General features: G+C 48.4%; 2 protein-coding genes across 2 annotated transcripts; one reads left to right on the plus strand and one right to left on the minus strand.

Annotated features, from left to right (window-relative positions):
* Positions 1–1,258: 1,258 nt before the first annotated feature.
* Positions 1,259–1,822, plus strand: LOC103537792 (histone H2A-like). The gene has a single exon (XM_008504104.2). The coding sequence runs from the start codon at positions 1,259–1,261 to the stop codon at positions 1,820–1,822; it is 564 nt and encodes a 187-aa protein (XP_008502326.2).
* Positions 1,823–8,272: 6,450 nt separating this feature from the next.
* LOC115598452 (histone H2A-like) lies at positions 8,273–8,836 on the minus strand. Its single transcript, XM_030452236.1, has one exon. The coding sequence runs from the start codon at positions 8,834–8,836 to the stop codon at positions 8,273–8,275; it is 564 nt and encodes a 187-aa protein (XP_030308096.1).
* Positions 8,837–20,144: the final 11,308 nt, after the last annotated feature.

Consider the following 20,144-nt stretch of genomic DNA (forward strand, 5'->3'; position numbering starts at 1 on the left):
GACAGATCAAGCATACTGGTATCACCATACTGATGTCTATTGCAGGCCTGATGATATCAGCATAGTCTCTTCTTAGAAACAACCAGAAGGAGGTGGACATTCTAGAAAGACTCCAATTTAGATGGGTCAAAAATGGCCTGGTGGAAAGGAAACTAAGCATGCTCAGGAAGGAGTTGCCAGTGCTGCTATCCTGTATAAATTTCTGAAGTCATGTTTCTGAGGAGCACTTAATTCTCAGAACACACTGTATAGGCAAGAGTCTCTCATGCAGCAGCTGATGTCACAGCCTACTCTCTGAGCCCTGAATGTGCTCTAAGAAGACTCTTTTCTGCCAAAGGAAGAACTCTGTTCAGTTTATAATCTAGAGAGTTTAACAAGAGACTCATTACAGTAGAAGTGTCAGGAAGATAAGTGTCTTTATCCAAGACACATGTGGATTTGGGAACCAAATATATCACATAAACCAGAAAAACGCTTAGGAAAATCAGTTTGCGTCTCTTCAGTAGAGGGAATTTTATTTACAATGTAACCATAAGAAAGCAGCATCAATAGGAATCAGCCAGTGTAACCAACATGCTAGGACTGAAAGTGAAACATTCAGTTCCATCGCTGACCATGCAAGTCACGCAGTCACAAACGCAGATGAAGACGCTAAAGTAGCTGCTGCTTTACTAGCTATGAAACTTGATAGGGAGGACCCAGCAGGACCCGTGTCTGGGCAGCCCGTGACTCAGGAATCCTGTGATACTGCGAAGGAGGTCCTCTCCCCCCAGGAGTGGCAGTGTAAGTTGGGATAAGAGGGGAAAGGCAAGGGCTGAAGGGAGAGCTGTGGCAGGGCAGGGCCGGGGAGGAGAACACAGAGGAGGACACTCCGCCTTGTAGAGGCTTCCCTGGCGCATGGGAAGCACCGGGAAAGCCTCTGCCAGGGAAATGAGGATCAGAGGTGGGGATGAGAGCCGCTCCCTGAGCCCCCAGCAAGGGGCAGCGCCATCAGGTATGAGGTCAGAGGTGAGGTCACAGAGGAAATCCTTCCCTATTGGTCCCTGCCAGGCGAGGAGAACCCAACTCCTGCTGCCCAGGTGAGCAAAGGGCCAGAGCCTGTGCGGGACAGGGGCTGAGCCAGAGCCCTTCCTCCAAGGGGCTGGTCCTGGTGGCCCTGCCACAGACAAGGCTCGGCGAGGCTGACGAGGACCAGATCAGAGCCCAGAGACAGCAACCACCAGCGAGGGCCGGCAAGAAAAGCAAGAAAGAGGCGGGCATGGCACAGGAAGACGCAGAGTGGGGGGACCAGTGGGAGGAAGGGGCAAACACCACGTCCGGAGAGGAGTCGTCGTGCACGGAGTCCGAGCCCGAAGAGAGAGAGCCCGAAGTGACGCGTCCTGAGGACCCCAACACAGGCAGCAGAGCAAAGGCCAAGCAGAGCCGCCTCTCCCGGTCCTCGCAGGCTGGGCTGCTCTTCTCCGTCAGCCGCGTGGAAAGGCAGCTGCGCAGAGGCCGCTTTGCCACGCGCTTTGGGGTCACGGCCCCCGTCTACCTGGCTGCGGTGCTGCAGTGTGTCACACGCAAGACCCTGGAGGTGGCTGGCAAGAATTCCAAGAAGAAAAAGCAGCGGTGCATTTCTCCATCGCACTTGCAGGAAGCGATTCAAAAGACCTCTCTGCCCAAGCAGTTTCTGCGCATCAGCTTGCCCAGAAGCAGCAGCAGAGCTGTCTCCCGGAGCAAGCGTGCGGCCTCGGCCTCCAAAAGCAAGAGGACGGAGAGTAAGAAGAGACGCCCCAGGAAAAGGGCTGCACCTGCCCGTGCCACTGCTGCTGTTAAGTGAGAAGAAAGCAAAAGCTCCTGCCCCGCGGAGGCAAGGCAAGGGCTGTCATGTTTGCAAGCTCTTGCCAAATCCATCTCTATGGCCTAAGGCTACAATAAAAACCTTTGTAATGCCATGCCATGCCTGGAGCATGCCTTGCAGGTGGTAGAATTCCTGGCTACATTTGGGTGTTCTGCCAGTCTCCTCACAGCCTTCCTTGCCTTCCTCCTCCAGGGGAGAAAGGCTCCCATGCAGGAGCCCAAGCATGACCAAAGACACAGAATGGGTGTGTGGGGCAAAAAGGGAGAAATGTGGGGGATAAAGGGGCCACCTGGCAATGGCCACAGAGCTGCAGGCCCTCCCATAGCCCCTTGCCCATATAACAGGATTGTCCCAAGTGTGGGCTCTCCACCACATTGGTTCCCTTGGGGGAGAGCCAGGAGGTGGTCCTGATCATCCAGAAGAACTCTTGATCCAAGGCCAAGTCGTTTCTCCTCCTCCTCAGCGTTGCTCCGTTCTCTCTGTGCTCCTCTCACGCTGGATGGGTCTCTGATGGAGTGAGGCTTGTGTCTTGCCTGTGGGGTCTGTAATAGCCCCGCTAGGGAGAAACTTCCGGCAGAAGTTTCTCCTCAGAGGAGCTCCCAGGTGTGGGTGGGACCTCTTTGTGCCATCGCAGTCATGGCAGAGTCTGCCTGGCCCCCCTAGTGCTTGGCATTCTCCAAGGGCTGAGCAGTCTCTTCCTGTCCCCAGGCTCAGCACTGGGGTAGCCAGGCCATGGGGTGTTTTGTGATGTGTGCTGGACTCGTGTCTGGCCAGCACATGGCCAAAGGCATGAAGCTGGATGCAGGCAGTAAGCGAGGCTGTGGCACAACCCTTTGCTGAGATGGAGGGCTGAGACCTGCCTGGAGTGAACTGAACTTGCTGGCAGAAACTACCTCCAGCACAGTTTGGCCCTTGTTCTGAAAGGGCCAGGCCATGAAGGATAGTGAGGGTGAAAGCTTCTTGATGAGCAAATGGTCCTGGAGGCTCCTTTTGCACCACCCAAGGGAGAATATGGGAGCGACAGCAAGTGCCCTTGGACATGTAGTCCAGTTGCATTTTCCCTTCCTGGATGGAAAGAGTAGGAAAGCACTGGGCTCAACACAGCCTGTCACCCCAGTTCCCACAGCTGCCTCCCCATGCAGGGTCTGTTGGCTCGTGTCTTGCACACCTTTCTTTCCATTGCTCTCAGGGAGTCCTAAGATTCCCAATCTATCCTGAGCGTACTGCTGCCTTTCTTCCAGGTGAAGCAAGCCAGGACAGGGCAGAGATGCATCCAGTTCCCATTGTCTTATTTGCCTCAGAGACAATAGATAGCACAGAAACACATCCCTGAGACACCTGGGAAATAATCTCAGTGGCACCGTCATCTTCTCGTTGCTGATGTAAACAATCCTGATATAAATCCTGACACTATAAGGGAATTTTTAAAATAGGTTTTTATTCCTGACTAAGAATCAATGCTCCACATGCAACAAAGTCACCTGCTACAATGCTAGGATATGTCCATTATTTTCAGTATATTGAGGCAATCAAAGGTTAAATGAAACAGCTCACACATGGCTAACTAAAAATAAGACAAGAATAACCATTGTTTTCTTTCACTCCTTTCCTAGTTTTGAGGTGTGTATTGCACAAGATAACCTGACATAAGAATGAGATATGGGAAAGCATGTCCTTAAGTTTGAACCATGATGAGGCATGTTAAATACCTGCACTATACTTGCTGTTTATAAAAATAATCATACCTTGCATTTGTTTAATCACAAAGTCTTTTTTTCCAACTATGGGACAAAACTGGGTTGGAGGAGAGCAGATGCTGACTCTGAGACTTTCGAAGTCCAGGCCTTGTCACAGCTTACAATACCTCTGCTGTTGGCTCTCTTGGCTCAGCGGCTTCTAGTCCTCACTACAGGTTTGTCCCCATTCTATGTGATGTGAGAAGAATGGCACTCTTTCTCAGGCATGGTAGGGACGGGAGGGAGCAGCTCTCTCCAAACCAGTGAGGTTGTTTCCACTGTGTGGGGCACTGTGGGAGAAAATCTAACAGGGGGACTGGCAAGAGAACAGGGAATGTGGGCAGAGGGAAGATTTGGCAGAGCAGAGGGACTCAGAGGAGGCATCTCCAGACCTGCTGTAGATGTCTGTCCTGGTTTGGGCCAGGATAAAGGTGATTTTCTGTCTTGTACTTTTGCTTTTAGCTAAGTTTCTCAGATAGTGTGTGCTTCTAGGATTGATAACACTTGATGTTTATAGTTACTGCTAGAGACTGGTATGCAGAGCCAAGGACACTGCTCAGCTCTGAGGAAAACATTTTACCGTCCAGAAGGAGTAAAGAGGTCCCACCTGAACCCTCCTTTGGGGAGGAACAGACAAGATAGATACCAGAATTGACCAAACAGAGTATTCCATCCCATATACGTCACACTCAGTATAAATTTGAGGCATCACGAGGGCCAAGCCAGATCTTTTCCGGATCTTTTCCTGATTTCCTGCTTCCCTTCCTTCACTCGGCATCCTGGAAGGATCCCCTCCATTCGTCTGCCTGTGGTCCTGATCCGTGTCAGCCCATATCTGTGTGTTCCTGCCTCCGGTTCCCGACTGCTGCCGACTCCAGGAGTCCAGCCTGGACTTTCCCAGGGCTGCCCTACAGCCTCAGTGGTGACGTGAGAGTTATTGGGGGAAAGGGGGGAGGAATGTGGTTTCCATTTTCCTGTATATTTGTATATATTTAGTAATTTTACCTATTTATCATTACTGTTTCATTAAAGTTGTGTAGTTTAGTTTCCAACCCATAAGTCTCTCTCCCTTATTCTCTCTCCTTTCTCTATCAAGGAGAGAGAGATTAATAGAGAGCGTCTGTTATTCGGTTTAATTGCCGGGCCAGTGTTAAACCGTGACAATGTCATCAGGCATTTTCAGAGCATTTGCATCAGGTGAAGGGACAGAAAATGCTGCAAGGGAAGAAAGTAGTGCAGGGAGGGAAAGAGGTCACCAATGGCATACATCTAAAGTTTTGGACAAAACGGGAGCCTGGATCTGTAGAAAGAATTACCAGGGACAACATGGGAAAGCAGGAGAGGACAAAGTCCCATATTTGCTGAGACAAGACAAAGGAAGAGCTAGTCACCAGGAAAAACCTTCAGTGTTATGCTTTTCATGCATAAAGAATGAAATGGGGTGTTTGTCGTTCCTCTGATTGAGTGATCCTTGTTTCCTGACCTGGATCGCCATTTATCAGTCTCAACCATAGTAAAATGTTTTTGGATTCAGCATAACACCAGCATGAGCTGAGCTTTTATTCCCAGCAAGCTGCCATTGGAATAAATGTGATGCCAATCCACAAAAAGGGCTGGAAGGAGGACCCGGGAAACTCCAGGCCTGTCAGCCTGACCTCAGTGCCTGGCAGGGCTATGGAGCAGATCATCCTGGAGCAATCACACAGCTCCTACAGGATGGACAAGGGATCAAACACAGCGAGCATGGGGTTAGGAAGGGCAGGTCCTGTCTGACCAAGCTGATCTCCTTTTATGCTCAGGTGACCCGCCTGGGGGATGAGGGGAAGGCTGTGGAGGGAGTCTGCCTGGACTTCAGCAAGGCCTTTGACACCGTCTCCCACAGCATTCTCCTGGAAAGGCTGTCAGCCCAGGGCTCAGACAGGAGCACTCTGTGCTGGGTTAGGAACTGGCTAGAGGCCCATAGAGAGTGGTGCTGAACAGTGCTGATCCAGTTGGCAGCCACTCACCAGTGGTGTCCCCCAGGCATCAGTGTTGGGACCATTTCTGTTTAATATCTTTAAAGACGATTTAGATGAGGGGATTGAGTCCGTCATCAGCAAATTTGCAAACATCACCGAGCTGGAGGGGAGTGTGGATCAGCTGGAAGGCAGGAGGGCTCTGCAGAGGGACCTGGACAGACTGGAGAGTTGGGATGATTCCAACGGGATGAGGTTCAACAAGACCAAGTGCCGGGTCCTGCACTTTGGCCACAACAACCCCATGGGGAGCTCCAGGCTGAGAGCAGACAGACAGAGAGGGACCTGGGAGTCTGGATTGACAGGAAGCTGAACATGAGCCAGCAGTGTGTCCAGGTAGCCAAGAAGGCCAATGGCATCCTGGCCTGTATCCGGAACAGTGTGGCCAGCAGGTCCAGGGAAGGGATTCTGCCCCTGTACTCAGCCCTGGTGAGGCCACAGCTTGAGTCCTGTGTCCAGTTCTGGGCCCCTCAGTTCAGGAAGGCGATTGAGGTCCTGGAGCAGGTCCAGAGAAGAGCAAGGAGGCTGTGAAGGGATCCAGCACAAGTCCTGTGAGGAAGGGCTGAGGGATCTGGGGATGTTGAGGCTGGAGAAGAGGTGGCTCAGGGGAGACCTCATCACTCTCTACAACTCCCTGAAAGGAGGGTGTAGCCAGAGGGGGGTTGGTCTCTTTTCCCAGGCAGCTCTCAGTAGGACAAGAGGGCATGGTCCCAAGTTGTGCCAGGGGAGGTTTAGGTTAGATATTAGGAAAAAATTCTTTATGGAGAGGGCAATTAGGCATTGGAATGGGCTGCCCAGGGAGGTGGTGGATTCTCCATCCCTGGAGATATTTAAAAAGAGACTGGATGTGGCACTCAGTGCCATGGTCTGGGAACTACAGTGGTAGTGGATCAAGGGTTGGACTTGATGATCTCAGAGGTCCTTTCCAACCCAGATGATTCTGTGATGTGCTTTGGCATGTCTGCAAATGACAGTGTGTGTTTAATTCAGAAGGCTGATAAAACACCAGACCACAGCGATCCTAAAATTCCTACTGTGCTTTAAGACTTTAGCTTTCCATTGGAAACTATAGGGCACTATTGCCGTAATCTGGGGGACTCTAGTCCAGAAGAAGATCCTGTTTATTCTGATTTGCCCATAATACCACCACAATCTGTTCCATCTTATTGAACTCTTTATGTGTTTTCCTGAGTGAGGAAGTCTCTACTTCATGCTTAAGTTCTACATGACAGCAACTGAAAATGGATCCTGGGCCATAGGGGATCATAGACCTGAGGGACGAGCAGCTGTGGAGACCTCTCTGTATGCATATTGTGAGGGTGTGTATGTCAGGGAGTGCACCTGCTAGCAAGTGTTGAAATGAACTGGCTGGCAATTAGAATAAAGGGCTTGGGACCCAGGGTCTGGAGGGTCCACAGTTCACACAAATACTGAAGAAACCAGCCGGGCTGAGAGTTAGCTGGAGAGACTTGAAGGTCCAGGCCAGCTATGGGATAGACCAGGTAGTCTGATAAGGTCTGGAAAAGCTACTGAAGAGACCCTTCTGCATGTATGTGTTTTTGTATGTGAGGAAGATGAGAGACTGTGGGGTCATGAGGCCAAGTACTGGGCAGAGGAAGGCCTGCTGCTGATGGGACCCATACTGCTTCTCTTTGTAACATATGTATGTATGTATTCTCCTCTTGAGTAGCCTGAGAGAGGACAGGATCAAGGCTGTTGTTCTCTCTGTATGTGTGTAAGTGCCCTTGGGACAATCCTCTTATATAGGAAAGGGGCTGAGGAAAGGGCTGCTCCTCTGTGATCATTGCCAAGTGATCATTTATCCCCCACGTTCCTACCTTTACAGATCTTTCTGCCTGCATCCAGCTTCATGCCTTTGGCCAGCTAGGAGACACGAGTCCAGCACACATCACAAAACACCCCATGGCCTGGCTACCCCAGTGCTGAGCCTGGGGACAGGAAGAGACTGCTCAGCCCTTGGAGAATGCCAAGCACTAGGGGGGCCAGGCAGACTCTGCCATGACTGCGATGGCACAAAGAGGTCCCACCCACACCTGGGAGCTCCTCTGAGGAGAAACTTCTGCTGGAAGTTTCTCCCTAGCGGGGCTATTACAGACCCCACAGGCAAGACACAAGCCTCACTCCATCAGAGACCCATCCAGCGTGAGAGGAGCACAGAGAGAACGGAGCAACGCTGAGGAGGAGGAGAAACGACTTGGCCTTGGATCAAGAGTTCTTCTGGATGATCAGGACCACCTCCTGGCTCTCCCCCAAGGGAACCAATGTGGTGGAGAGCCCACACTTGGGACAATCCTGTTATATGGGCAAGGGGCTATGGGAGGGCCTGCAGCTCTGTGGCCATTGCCAGGTGGCCCCTTTATCCCCCACATTTCTCCCTTTTTGCCCCACACACCCATTCTGTGTCTTTGGTCATGCTTGGGCTCCTGCATGGGAGCCTTTCTCCCCTGGAGGAGGAAGGCAAGGAAGGCTGTGAGGAGACTGGCAGAACACCCAAATGTAGCCAGGAATTCTACCACCTGCAAGGCATGCTCCAGGCATGGCATGGCATTACAAAGGTTTTTATTGTAGCCTTAGGCCATAGAGATGGATTTGGCAAGAGCTTGCAAACATGACAGCCCTTGCCTTGCCTCCGCGGGGCAGGAGCTTTTGCTTTCTTCTCACTTAACAGCAGCAGTGGCACGGGCAGGTGCAGCCCTTTTCCTGGGGCGTCTCTTCTTACTCTCCGTCCTCTTGCTTTTGGAGGCCGAGGCCGCACGCTTGCTCCGGGAGACAGCTCTGCTGCTGCTTCTGGGCAAGCTGATGCGCAGAAACTGCTTGGGCAGAGAGGTCTTTTGAATCGCTTCCTGCAAGTGCGATGGAGAAATGCACCGCTGCTTTTTCTTCTTGGAATTCTTGCCAGCCACCTCCAGGGTCTTGCGTGTGACACACTGCAGCACCGCAGCCAGGTAGACGGGGGCCGTGACCCCAAAGCGCGTGGCAAAGCGGCCTCTGCGCAGCTGCCTTTCCACGCGGCTGACGGAGAAGAGCAGCCCAGCCTGCGAGGACCGGGAGAGGCGGCTCTGCTTGGCCTTTGCTCTGCTGCCTGTGTTGGGGTCCTCAGGACGCGTCACTTCGGGCTCTCTCTCTTCGGGCTCGGACTCCGTGCACGACGACTCCTCTCCGGACGTGGTGTTTGCCCCTTCCTCCCACTGGTCCCCCCACTCTGCGTCTTCCTGTGCCATGCCCGCCTCTTTCTTGCTTTTCTTGCCGGCCCTCGCTGGTGGTTGCTGTCTCTGGGCTCTGATCTGGTCCTCGTCAGCCTCGCCGAGCCTTGTCTGTGGCAGGGCCACCAGGACCAGCCCCTTGGAGGAAGGGCTCTGGCTCAGCCCCTGTCCCGCACAGGCTCTGGCCCTTTGCTCACCTGGGCAGCAGGAGTTGGGTTCTCCTCGCCTGGCAGGGACCAATAGGGAAGGATTTCCTCTGTGACCTCACCTCTGACCTCATACCTGATGGCGCTGCCCCTTGCTGGGGGCTCAGGGAGCGGCTCTCATCCCCACCTCTGATCCTCATTTCCCTGGCAGAGGCTTTCCCGGTGCTTCCCATGCGCCAGGGAAGCCTCTACAAGGCGGAGTGTCCTCCTCTGTGTTCTCCTCCCCGGCCCTGCCCTGCCACAGCTCTCCCTTCAGCCCTTGCCTTTCCCCTCTTATCCCAACTTACACTGCCACTCCTGGGGGGGAGAGGACCTCCTTCGCAGTATCACAGGATTCCTGAGTCACGGGCTGCCCAGACACGGGTCCTGCTGGGTCCTCCCTATCAAGTTTCATAGCTAGTAAAGCAGCAGCTACTTTAGCGTCTTCATCTGCGTTTGTGACTGCGTGACTTGCATGGTCAGCGATGGAACTGAATGTTTCACTTTCAGTCCTAGCATGTTGGTTACACTGGCTGATTCCTATTGATGCTGCTTTCTTATGGTTACATTGTAAATAAAATTCCCTCTACTGAAGAGACGCAAACTGATTTTCCTAAGCGTTTTTCTGGTTTATGTGATATATTTGGTTCCCAAATCCACATGTGTCTTGGATAAAGACACTTATCTTCCTGACACTTCTACTGTAATGAGTCTCTTGTTAAACTCTCTAGATTATAAACTGAACAGAGTTCTTCCTTTGGCAGAAAAGAGTCTTCTTAGAGCACATTCAGGGCTCAGAGAGTAGGCTGTGACATCAGCTGCTGCATGAGAGACTCTTGCCTATACAGTGTGTTCTGAGAATTAAGTGCTCCTCAGAAACATGACTTCAGAAATTTATACAGGATAGCAGCATTGGCAACTCCTTCCTGAGCATGCTTAGTTTCCTTTCCACCAGGCCATTTTTGACCCATCTAAATTGGAGTCTTTCTAGAATGTCCACCTCCTTCTGGTTGTTTCTAAGAAGAGACTATGCTGATATCATCAGGCCTGCAATAGACATCAGTATGGTGATACCAGTATGCTTGATCTGTCAGTCTCTGATGGTCTCCTGCTACCCACTGAAAGCATCCTGCTCCCTGCAAATCTTCCTAACTGAGGAAGTCACTTTGACATGCATTCTATAGTCAGAACAACATGTTTGCTTTATGGTCCTGACTGGGTTGTGGTTATTGAGGGCAGGGATACCCAGCAGGTACTCTTGGACAGTCCAGACCATGATTTGCATATCTTATTATTCCATTTCTCCAATTCTCCACTACAATCTGCTCCCACGTAAAAAAACTGCCCCCTTTTTTTCCACTAATCCCAGTTTTACTGCATCTACATCTACTACTTTTTGAGACTGATGATGCTGTTACTTGGACAAATTTGGCTCTCTCTCGTATTACTCATATAACTTAACTAAGCTGCTGTTGCAAAATCCTTGGCACCAATATTCCCTCCTGTTATGTGTGAACCTCCTGAATCCTGTGCGATTTCTCACATGAACGGTAGCCACCTGAGAAGTCCAGCCAGTCTTCACAGTGCTGGCTGTAGCTTTTGTCAACCTTTCACACAATTTCTCAGTCCACAGCCAGTCTTCTCCTCTGCCTTGGTTGATTAGCTTACCCTCAGGGCACAGCCAGCAGCCTACTTGTGCCTTGAGCCCAAAGAGAGGAAGGGGCTGCAGGGGATGGCAGAGGAGGGGTGTAGCTGCAAAGGGCAGCACAGCCCCAGGGGGGTTGTCGGATCAGAAGCAGCAAGAGGCAGCTTTGCACCTGGGGAGTTCTGGGGAGGGTAAGGGTCAGCTCCTGCTTCCACATGTACTGAACCACAGCAAATGGAAAAGCAGAGCTATTTAGGCATGTTTAGAGGCTGATTCATGTGTCATGGGCAGGCACCCCGCATGGCTGCTGCACAGCACAGTCAAGGGGCTGTGGTACTATTGCTTTTTCCACCGGGTTGAAACAGAAGGATTTGGCAAGAGCCTTGCACATGGGACAGTCCTTTCCTTGCCTTGCCACTGTGGGACAAGAGTCTCGTCTTTCTTCTCACTTGAGGGTGACGCTCCTGCGTGCAATCCCCGCTTCTTGTGCTATTGGACTTTGGATGCTTTTTTTTATGAATATAACAGCAATTCATGAACCTTATGTTTGACTTTCAACCTGCATTTTGGGAGAGGTCTCTTTTTCCAAATGGGAAGATGAAAGTGTAAAATTAGCTTGCGTGGAGGGATGAATTATAATGGACATGACCATGTGAGAGCTTTTGCAGAACTTCACTTAATGTTTCCTTTTGAGTCCTGCTTACCAAGGTTGATCAGCCCAGAAGGGCGGTTTCTACAGAATTATTAAGCAGTGACAAAGCCTGGAGTTGGAAAGTTTCCATGCCAGCATCCACTCTCCCCTCCTCTTTTCCACCCTGTCTCCTTTCCTGGAAAAATTACCCTATATCTGTGTCAAGAGTGTGAGAGGGAAAGGCAGGGACTCCCCCTGCCAGCTAAGTTTCAAGTCACTGACACTGTATCTGAGAAGCTGCACATTTCTGATACAAATTATCAAAGATCTGTGATGAAGGATGTTTAATAATGAACCTCTAGGTAAAGGCAAGAGTACCTTCTCTTCCCAGCAGCTATCAGCCTTGGGGTTGTGTTTCTTTCCTTTGATCTTTATGTCAGCTATTTCATTTTTATGATTGGATGTAGTCCTTTGTGTCACAGGCCTATTAGGTACAGGGTGTAAACTCTTCTGGGGTCTTAGTTGGATAGGAAATGAAGTAGGAAGCTGCCACATTTTCTAGTTATTGTTGCTACTCTTAGAGTTATTCTCATGTGAAAGACTGTTAGAAAGTGTGAAATATTTTCAGTCCTTTATCAGAAGGGACTCAAACACTGTTTCTACCATTGGCTCTTTTCCATGCAACAGAGCAAACCAAAAATAATGGCATTTCAGAAACTCAGAAAGAATGGTGTCTTCTCTTGCTCTCCAGCTGTGGCCATAAACTTTGTAGAAGATGTCAGATCACAGGGGTCTAAACAACTCGTTTAGGCCAACCATTTCCCTTACCAAAGAGTATTCTGCCAAACTAAACGAGACAGGATATTCAGCCTTTCTTCTCCAACGGGGGCTTTACATTCCCATCCTTAGCACAGCCTTTTTCTGTACTCTATTTTTTTTTCTCTTCTGACCAGAAATGCTTTAACTGTAACAGGATTCGAGATGAAGCAAATCCTGAGCACCACTTTGTCTCTGTTTCTGCCAGGAACACGTTAACGCGTTTACCAAAATTTATCACGCTCACAGGATGCAAACGATCTGCATACATATCCTATGACCAGCTTTCACAGTCATTTCCAGCAGATGAACTTACTCTTTCTTCTGGTCAGCTGATTATATCAAACCTTTAAATTCTCCTACTTATGCCATATTTTAATACTTCAAACAGTCAGAAATTTTCTCACTCTCTCTTGAGGATCAATTAAGAAGTGAAGAAAGGACAGTCCCAGAAGTTCTGAGGAAGATTTGTTTATGTTCCTGATCATTTTTAGGATGCTTTACAGTTCTAACACAAGGTAGAATAGGTATGTAAGGTATAGGTATGTAATAGGTATAATAGAATACACAATAGAATACACAAGGTATGTAAGCCCATTAACATTAATCACTCATATGATGATGTGCACATGTAATGTATTTATGTTCCATTTATAATTTTGCTGAATTACACAAATTGAACCATAAATTCCAGACAACCTGCTTTTATCATGCACCTTGAAGGTTTCAAAACTGTGGAAGCCTTAAAAATGAAGAGGGGCATAAAACCCCATACATTATATATTCTCCTAATCCTCTTTTCATTAAGGATGAATAGCAGACATGCCTGTCTGCCTTTCTACTCCAGGTAGAATCACTGACATTTTGTCATCAACTGAATTTAGCTCTTGCTCTAGAAAATCTTGTCTCATGGTCCCAGTTATGCCATTTAGAAAATTTATTACATGCTAAAGTGGCCATAGGAAATTTCTGAAGTCAGAAGGAGACCTTCAGGATCATGTAGACCAACCCCTTGACCAAGGAGGTTCAGCTATCTCAGCCAGCACAGACCTGGGTCCCATCAGGTTTTGTGTAGCTTCATGGGTGGCGACTCCACAACACCTCTGGGCAACTTGACAGAGCTTTCTCTTCTCTTTCTCTTCTCTTCTCTTCTCTTCTCTTCTCTTCTCTTCTCTTCTCTTCTCTTGTCAGCCCACATTTTCCTCTGCCTTTCCCTTTCAATGTCCTTTCCCTTCCCTGTGCTTTCGTGTTGGCCAAGGTGGGGTAGAGAGTGTCCCAGGAAGAAGGAATCCTTAACTGGGGAATAACCACATCTACTGTAGCTAATAAAGGCACAAGTACCTGGGGTGTGACTGCTTCTTTTGGGGAAGAAAAGGATCTGCAACTTAGCTTTTGCCCCACTCACATGAAATTAATTCACTTGTTTGTCAAAATATCTTTTTCCAAATAGAAAGCACAACAGGGAGATAGTACTACTTCTCATAAAGAATCTGAAATGCAACTATGCAGTCTAGGAGAGTAAAATCTACTCAAATTTAGGGCACAAGGGTTAAGTCTTCCCATTTGATGAATCTTTCTGAAAAAAAAACTTGCCTTCAAAGTTTGCTCACAGAGACGTCACTGGGGGACAGCATTGAGGATGTTCTGAAGTATGAATGGGGTGGAGGTGTCCACAGCAAATGTTTTGGCAAGCAAACCTTGTCATAGTTTATGATTGCAAAGCACCCTTACCTGTTTGTGGCACAACGATGAGAGGAGAGGAAATGGCATCAAATTGTTTCAGAGGATTTTTAGATAGGAAATCAGGGAAAAAAAAAAGGGTTGTCAAGCATTGGAACAGGCTGTCTAGGGAAGTGGTTGAGTCACCATCTCTGGAGGTATTTAGAAGACAAGTAGATATGGTGCTTAGGGGCATGATTTAGTGGTGGACTCAGCAGTTTTAGGTTTATGGTAGGACTAGGTGATTATATGTCTTTCTTTCCTAAGTGGATGCTATGACCAGAAGGTGCCAACAGGTCAATACTGAGACTCACCAGGATTCCCGTTTTCATTCAGAGAGTTTCATTTCATTCTGTTGTTTTGCTGTCCTACAAAACCAAAATCTGAGCTACAGGCAGTTATAAACAGGACATAGCGGGGAAAAAAATGCTTATCTTAAACATTCTGTTCCTATTTCATCCTTCATCCACTCTTGGTCTTATCTACATAAACATTCTCCACTGATTAGCTATGGAATATTGTACATTGCTTTAAAAGTCAGTACATTTCATTTTGAACTCATTTTCTGTTTGGTAACATTCTAGAAAGGAACGTTAGTATCCTAAACTTACTGTATTATTATACTATACCATAGTGTCTTCTAAAAATAATTAAGAATTGCTAAGTATAGGATGCATTTGAAAGTACAAAAACCTGCTCATTTAATTGCTGTGTCACAAAGAGTCTAATTCCTAGTAAACACTACTTTTTGAGTATGCTGCAAATCAAAGCACATGAGCTTTCTATAGTTGTCATACACATCAATGAAAAGCTATCTATGTGTGCCTTCTGTATTGTTCTGAGGAAAATACTGCATTAAATGGCCAATCATTGTAATGGAAATCTTGAGTTTGGACTGAATGGCATACAAAGGGAAACATGTATGGTGAAGAAACATCTGAATAAAGAGTGCAACAAGAGATAAAGACATGGTATGACAACTAGTGCAGAAGGTTTGTCATTCAAATAATCAGAGAAAAAGATAAAGTCATAAAGATAAGAAAACAAAAAGCTGGAAAAAAGGCTTGAAGCCATAGAATACTCAAGTAAGAAAATAAAGAATCTGAGACTCAGCAATTTTTCCTCAGATTTACAAGGGGCAAGAAAGGTTTGTCAGGAAAAGATCTCAGTAAATCTCTAATCATGGAAGATGAAAATTCAGTTAGTAATGATTAATAACGATTGCCAATCAAGAGAAACCTCTAGAGACATAGTAAGAACTCAGCAGCTGCTGACACCTCTCCCCAGTGATTCTGTTATTCTTTCCCAGATTTCTTGAATAAATGTCTTGACATTTCTGAATGTTGTGGCTTTAACCCAGCACGCAGCCACTCACTCACTCTTCCCTGACTCCTGGGAAGTTGTGGACAGAATCAGAATAGTAAAGGTGAAGAGTTTCATGGGTTTAAACACAAACATTTTAATAATTAGAATAAAATATAATAATTATATTATAATAAGAGATACAATATCCATATGAACAAGAATAGAAGAATACACAAACAAGTGATGCTCAGTAAAACTGCTCAATGCCTGATAAATAATGCCAAGCCTGTTCCAGGCTAGTGGTCCAGGAAGAGAGAAAATTCTGACACTGCAAGCCAGGAAAAAAGAACTTCCTGGCCAGCTCTTATCTATATACTAAGCATGACATTGCATCTTACCTAATATTCCATTGTCCAGTTTAGACCCACGACTCTGGCTGTGCTTCACCTCAGCTTCTTTTGCACCCTCACACTAGTGAAGCATAGGAAGCTGAAAAGACCTTCATTTCTTAGCAACAAATGAAAACTATATTACGTAAAATTAGCTACTTTCAGGGTGGTGTTTGAATGCAGAAAAAAGATGTGTTGGATATAAAGATGTGAGGGATATAAAGGGCTGCGAAGAGCTGCCCCATCTTCTGCTGGTGGTCTCAGGTGAGGCCAGTCAAGCAGCTGATAAGGGGGTGGCACCCAGCACTGCCGAGAGGGATATAAAGGGTTGCAAGGAGCACCAGTGACCCAGAGTGTGGCAAACAGGATTAAATTTGAATTAAGGACTGGATGTGAATTAAGGATTAAATCTGAATTAAGTGGTGGGTCTGAATTCTGGGCTCTGGGGGTGCAGAGGTTCTGGTACCTTTGAAGCGGGATAATTTCCTGCTCCAGCTGGTAAATGAGCCTACCAGGGATGGAGCCCCACTAGACCTCCTGTTCACAAACAGAAAGGGGCTGGTGGGAGATGTGGTGGTCGGTGGATGTCTGGGACACAGTGATCATGAAATAAAAGAGTTTTCAATACTCAGGGATACAAAAAGGGCCATCAATAAAACCTCTAGGTTGGATTTCCAGAGGGCAGATTTTGACCTATTCAGAAGACTGATTCAGAGTATACCATGGGAAACAGCCCTGGAAAACAAAGGGGTCCAGGAGGGATGGACGTACTTCAAGAAGCAAGTTTTGAAAGCACAGGAGCAGCTGACCCAGTGTGCCAAAAGGCGAGCCGGTGAGTAAGACAACCAGTCTGGCTGAACAAGGAGATTTTGAAAGAAATTAGGGTAAAGAAGAGAGCCCACCAATTATGGAAAAAAGGGCTAACTGTAGTGAAATGAGGCAACCAGGTGCCACTAATTACCAGGTAGTGGGCATGAGCTTGTGTTAAGCCCACCTGTGCCTGATTAAGGTGAGCCCCAACTGTACATGAGCAGGACTGGGGGGCCAATAAAGCCACTAGAGCTCATCACTCTTAGGGTGAGGCTCGAACTCACAACCTCAGCAGCTAACTACTCAAGAAGAATTTAGGAATATAGTTAGGTTGTGTAGAAAGAAAATTAGAGAGAGAAAGGCACAACTTGAACTGAATCTCGCCACCTCTGTGAAGGATAACAGAAGGTCCTTCTACAGATACATCAATAGCAAAAGGAGAGGCAGGGAAAACCTCCATTCTCTACTGGACATGGGAGGGAATATAGTTATCAAAGATGAAGAAAAGGCTGAGGTATTTAACACCTTCTTTGCCTCAGTTTTCCACAGTAAGATAGGTTGTCCTGAAGACAGCTGGTTTCTGGAACTTGTAGAAAGAAACAAGAATCTGAACAGTCCCCCTGTAATCCAGAAGGAAACAGTCAGTGACCTACTGAGCTGCTTGGATCCCCACAAATCTATGGGACCAGATGGGATCCACCCAAAAGTGATGAGGGAGCTAGCAGAAGAGCTCGCCAAGCCTCTATTATCTTCCAACAATCCTGGCTCACTGGGGACAACCCAGATGATTGGAAGTTGGCGAATGTCACACCAATCCACAAAAAGGGCCAGAAGGAGAACCCAGAAAACTCCAGGCCTGTCAGTCTGACCTCGGTGCCTGGCAGGGTTATGGAACAGATCATCCTGAGGGCAATCACACAGCACCTGCAGGATGGGCAAGGGATTAGACCCAGCCAGCATGGGTTTAGGAAGGGCAGGTCCTGTCTGACCAACCTGATCTCCTTTTATGCTCAGGTGACCTGCCTGGTGGATGAGGGGAAGGCTGTGGGTGTGGTCTACCTGGACTTCAGCAAAGCCTTTGTTGACACATCTCCCACAGCGTTCTCCTGAAAAAGCTGTCAGCCCACAGCTTGGACAGAGGCACTCTGCGCTGGGTTAGGAACCGGCTGGAGGGCCGGGCCCAGAGAGTGGTGCTGAATGGGGCTGCATCCAGTTGGCAGCCGGTCACTAGTGGTGTCCCCCAGGGATCAGTGTTGGGCCCAGTTCTGTTTAATATCTTCATTGATGATTTAGATGAGGGGATTGAGTTCATCATCAGCAAATTTGCAGATGACACCAAGCTGGGGGGGGGAGTGTTGATCAGCTGGAAGGCAGGTGGGCTCTGCAGAGGGACCTGGACAGACTGGAGAGTTGGGCTGATTCCAATGGGATGAGGTTCAACACGGCCAAGTGCCGGGTCCTGCCCTTTGGCCACAACAACCCCACGGGGAGCTCCAGGCTGGGGACAGAGTGGTTGGAGAGCAGCCAGACAGAAAGGGACCTGGGAGTCTGGATTGACAGGAAGCTGAACATGAGCCAGCAGTGTGCCCAGGTGGCCAAGAAGGCCAATGGCATCCTGGCCTGTATCCAGAACAGCGTGGCCAGCAGGTCCAGGGAAGGGATTCTGCCCCTGTACTCAGCCCTGGTGAGGCCACAGCTTGAGTTCTGTGTCCAGTTCTGGGCCCCTCAGTTCAGGAAGGCGATTGAGGTCCTGGAGAGGGTCCAGAGGAGGGCAACCAGGCTGGTGAAAGGATCCAGCACAAGTCCTGTGAGGTGAGGCTGAGGGATCTGGGGGTGTTGAGGCTGGAGAAGAGGAGGCTCAGGGGAGACCTCATCACTCTCTACAACTACTTGAAAAGAAGGTGGAGCCAGGGGAGGGTCAGTCTCTTTTCCCAGGCAACTCTCAGCAAGACAAGAGGGCATGGTCCCAAGTTGTGCCGGGAGAGGTTTTGGTTGGACATTAGAAAGAATTTCTTTACGGAGAGGGTGATCAAGCATTGGAATGGGCTGCCCAGGGAAGTAGTGGATTCTGTGTCCCTGGAGATATTTAGAAAGAGACTGGATGTGGCACTCAGTGCCATGGTCTAATAACCTTGGCAGTAGTGGATGATCTCAGAGGTCCTTTCCAACCCAGCTGATTCTATGATTCTATTCTATGATTCTAGAAGTGCTGCTAATGAGCATAACAGACCAACAAGGTTTACAGACATATCGGTCTGCATCTAACATTTTGATACCTGCCTGAAAAAGACAAGATTGCCTCCAGAATGCTTCCAGAAAAGCAGCCATAACCCTCAGGCTTGATAAAGTAAAAGCCAACTGAAATGCAAATTAAAAAAAAAAAATCTTGGCTTCCAACTTCAAATCATGTTGTAACACTGTTCCATCAGTCACTCAGAGAGGAAAAAATACCACTAGTTGGTCTGGTTATTACATTTGCCCTTTCATGGACCAAACACATATTGTGAAGGTCCATAGTGATACAATTCACTGCTCATTGAAGAGAAGTGAATCCTATAGCAATTCAGCAGCACAGGGGAAAAGTATTGATCATGGTAAGCTGCAAGCTCAACAATCTGTGATGAAACAAAACTGAGAGGAGTGGCTGACACCCCAGAAGGCTGTGCTGCCATTCAGAGAGATCTACACAGACTGGAGAGTCGGGAAGGAAGAAATTTAATTAATTATAACGAAGTGTAAAGTCTTGTATCTGGGAAAGAGCAAAGAACAACCCCAGGTAACAGGATAGGTTGGGAACTGAGCTGTTGGAGAGCAGCATAGGTGAAAGGGACCTGGGGGTGCTGGTGGATGGGAGGATGGCCATGAGCCAGCAATGTGCCCTTGTGGCCAAGAAGGCCAATGGCATCCTGGGGTGCATCAGAAGGGGAGTGGTTAGTAGGTTGAGAGAGGTTCTCCTCCCCTTCTGCTCCGCCCTGGTGAGGCTACATCTGGAATATTGTGTCCAGTTCTGGGCCCCTCAGTTCCATAAAAACAGAGAAATCTTGCAAAATCCAGTTTTCTCAGATTTTTGATGGTCCCACTATCAGAGTCCCCGGAGGAGGCCAACGGTGCAGCACAGTTAGTGCACGGAGAGGAAGGAAGAAAGCCAAAGAGGAGCATAAAACAGGCAGCATGAAACATGTGGGTGTCATCACCAAAGCCCAACAAGGGGACTAGGATTGCCTAACTGAACTGCTTCTCTGACCACATAGCCTTTCAGGTGTATTTTTCCTAGGATCCTCAAGGCACCAGTGCCCCACCATGCCTCCCCCTCCTGCATGAACATCAACTCATCATGCCAGAGCATATTGGTGCAGGAGGCCAGGTGCCAGGCAGAAGCTCAGGGATATGCAAGGTCCAGAAGGTCACATCCCCTCAGTCATGACAAGGACAAGGGCACATGGGACACATTCCACCCTCTAGCAGCCACAGCCCCCTGGCCTGGCCCAATTGGTTCCCTCCCTACCAGCTCAGACCCCATGGGTGCTTCCCCACAGTACCAGTCATGGCATCTGGCCCAGGGATCCCTAGGGAGTCTGCCTACTTGGCCACTCCTCTGGGACTTCCATGGGGCTCTGTTCACTCTGCCACCAGGGGCCACACAGGAAGAACCAGTTCATCAAGTCTTGTGGTCCCCACAGGCCAACAGCACCCTTTGAGGACAATAAGTAACAAAGAAGTAGATAAATTATAGAGACAACCCTGTCCGTGTATTACTACTATAAAACATGTGCTTTTCCCCTCTTCTGACCAAAGAGCTTTGCCTGCTGCCTGGAAAGACAGGCCT

Source organism: Calypte anna, chromosome 1 (assembly GCF_003957555.1).
Source record: "Calypte anna isolate BGI_N300 chromosome 1, bCalAnn1_v1.p, whole genome shotgun sequence".
Classification (NCBI taxonomy): Eukaryota; Metazoa; Chordata; class Aves; order Apodiformes; family Trochilidae; genus Calypte; species Calypte anna.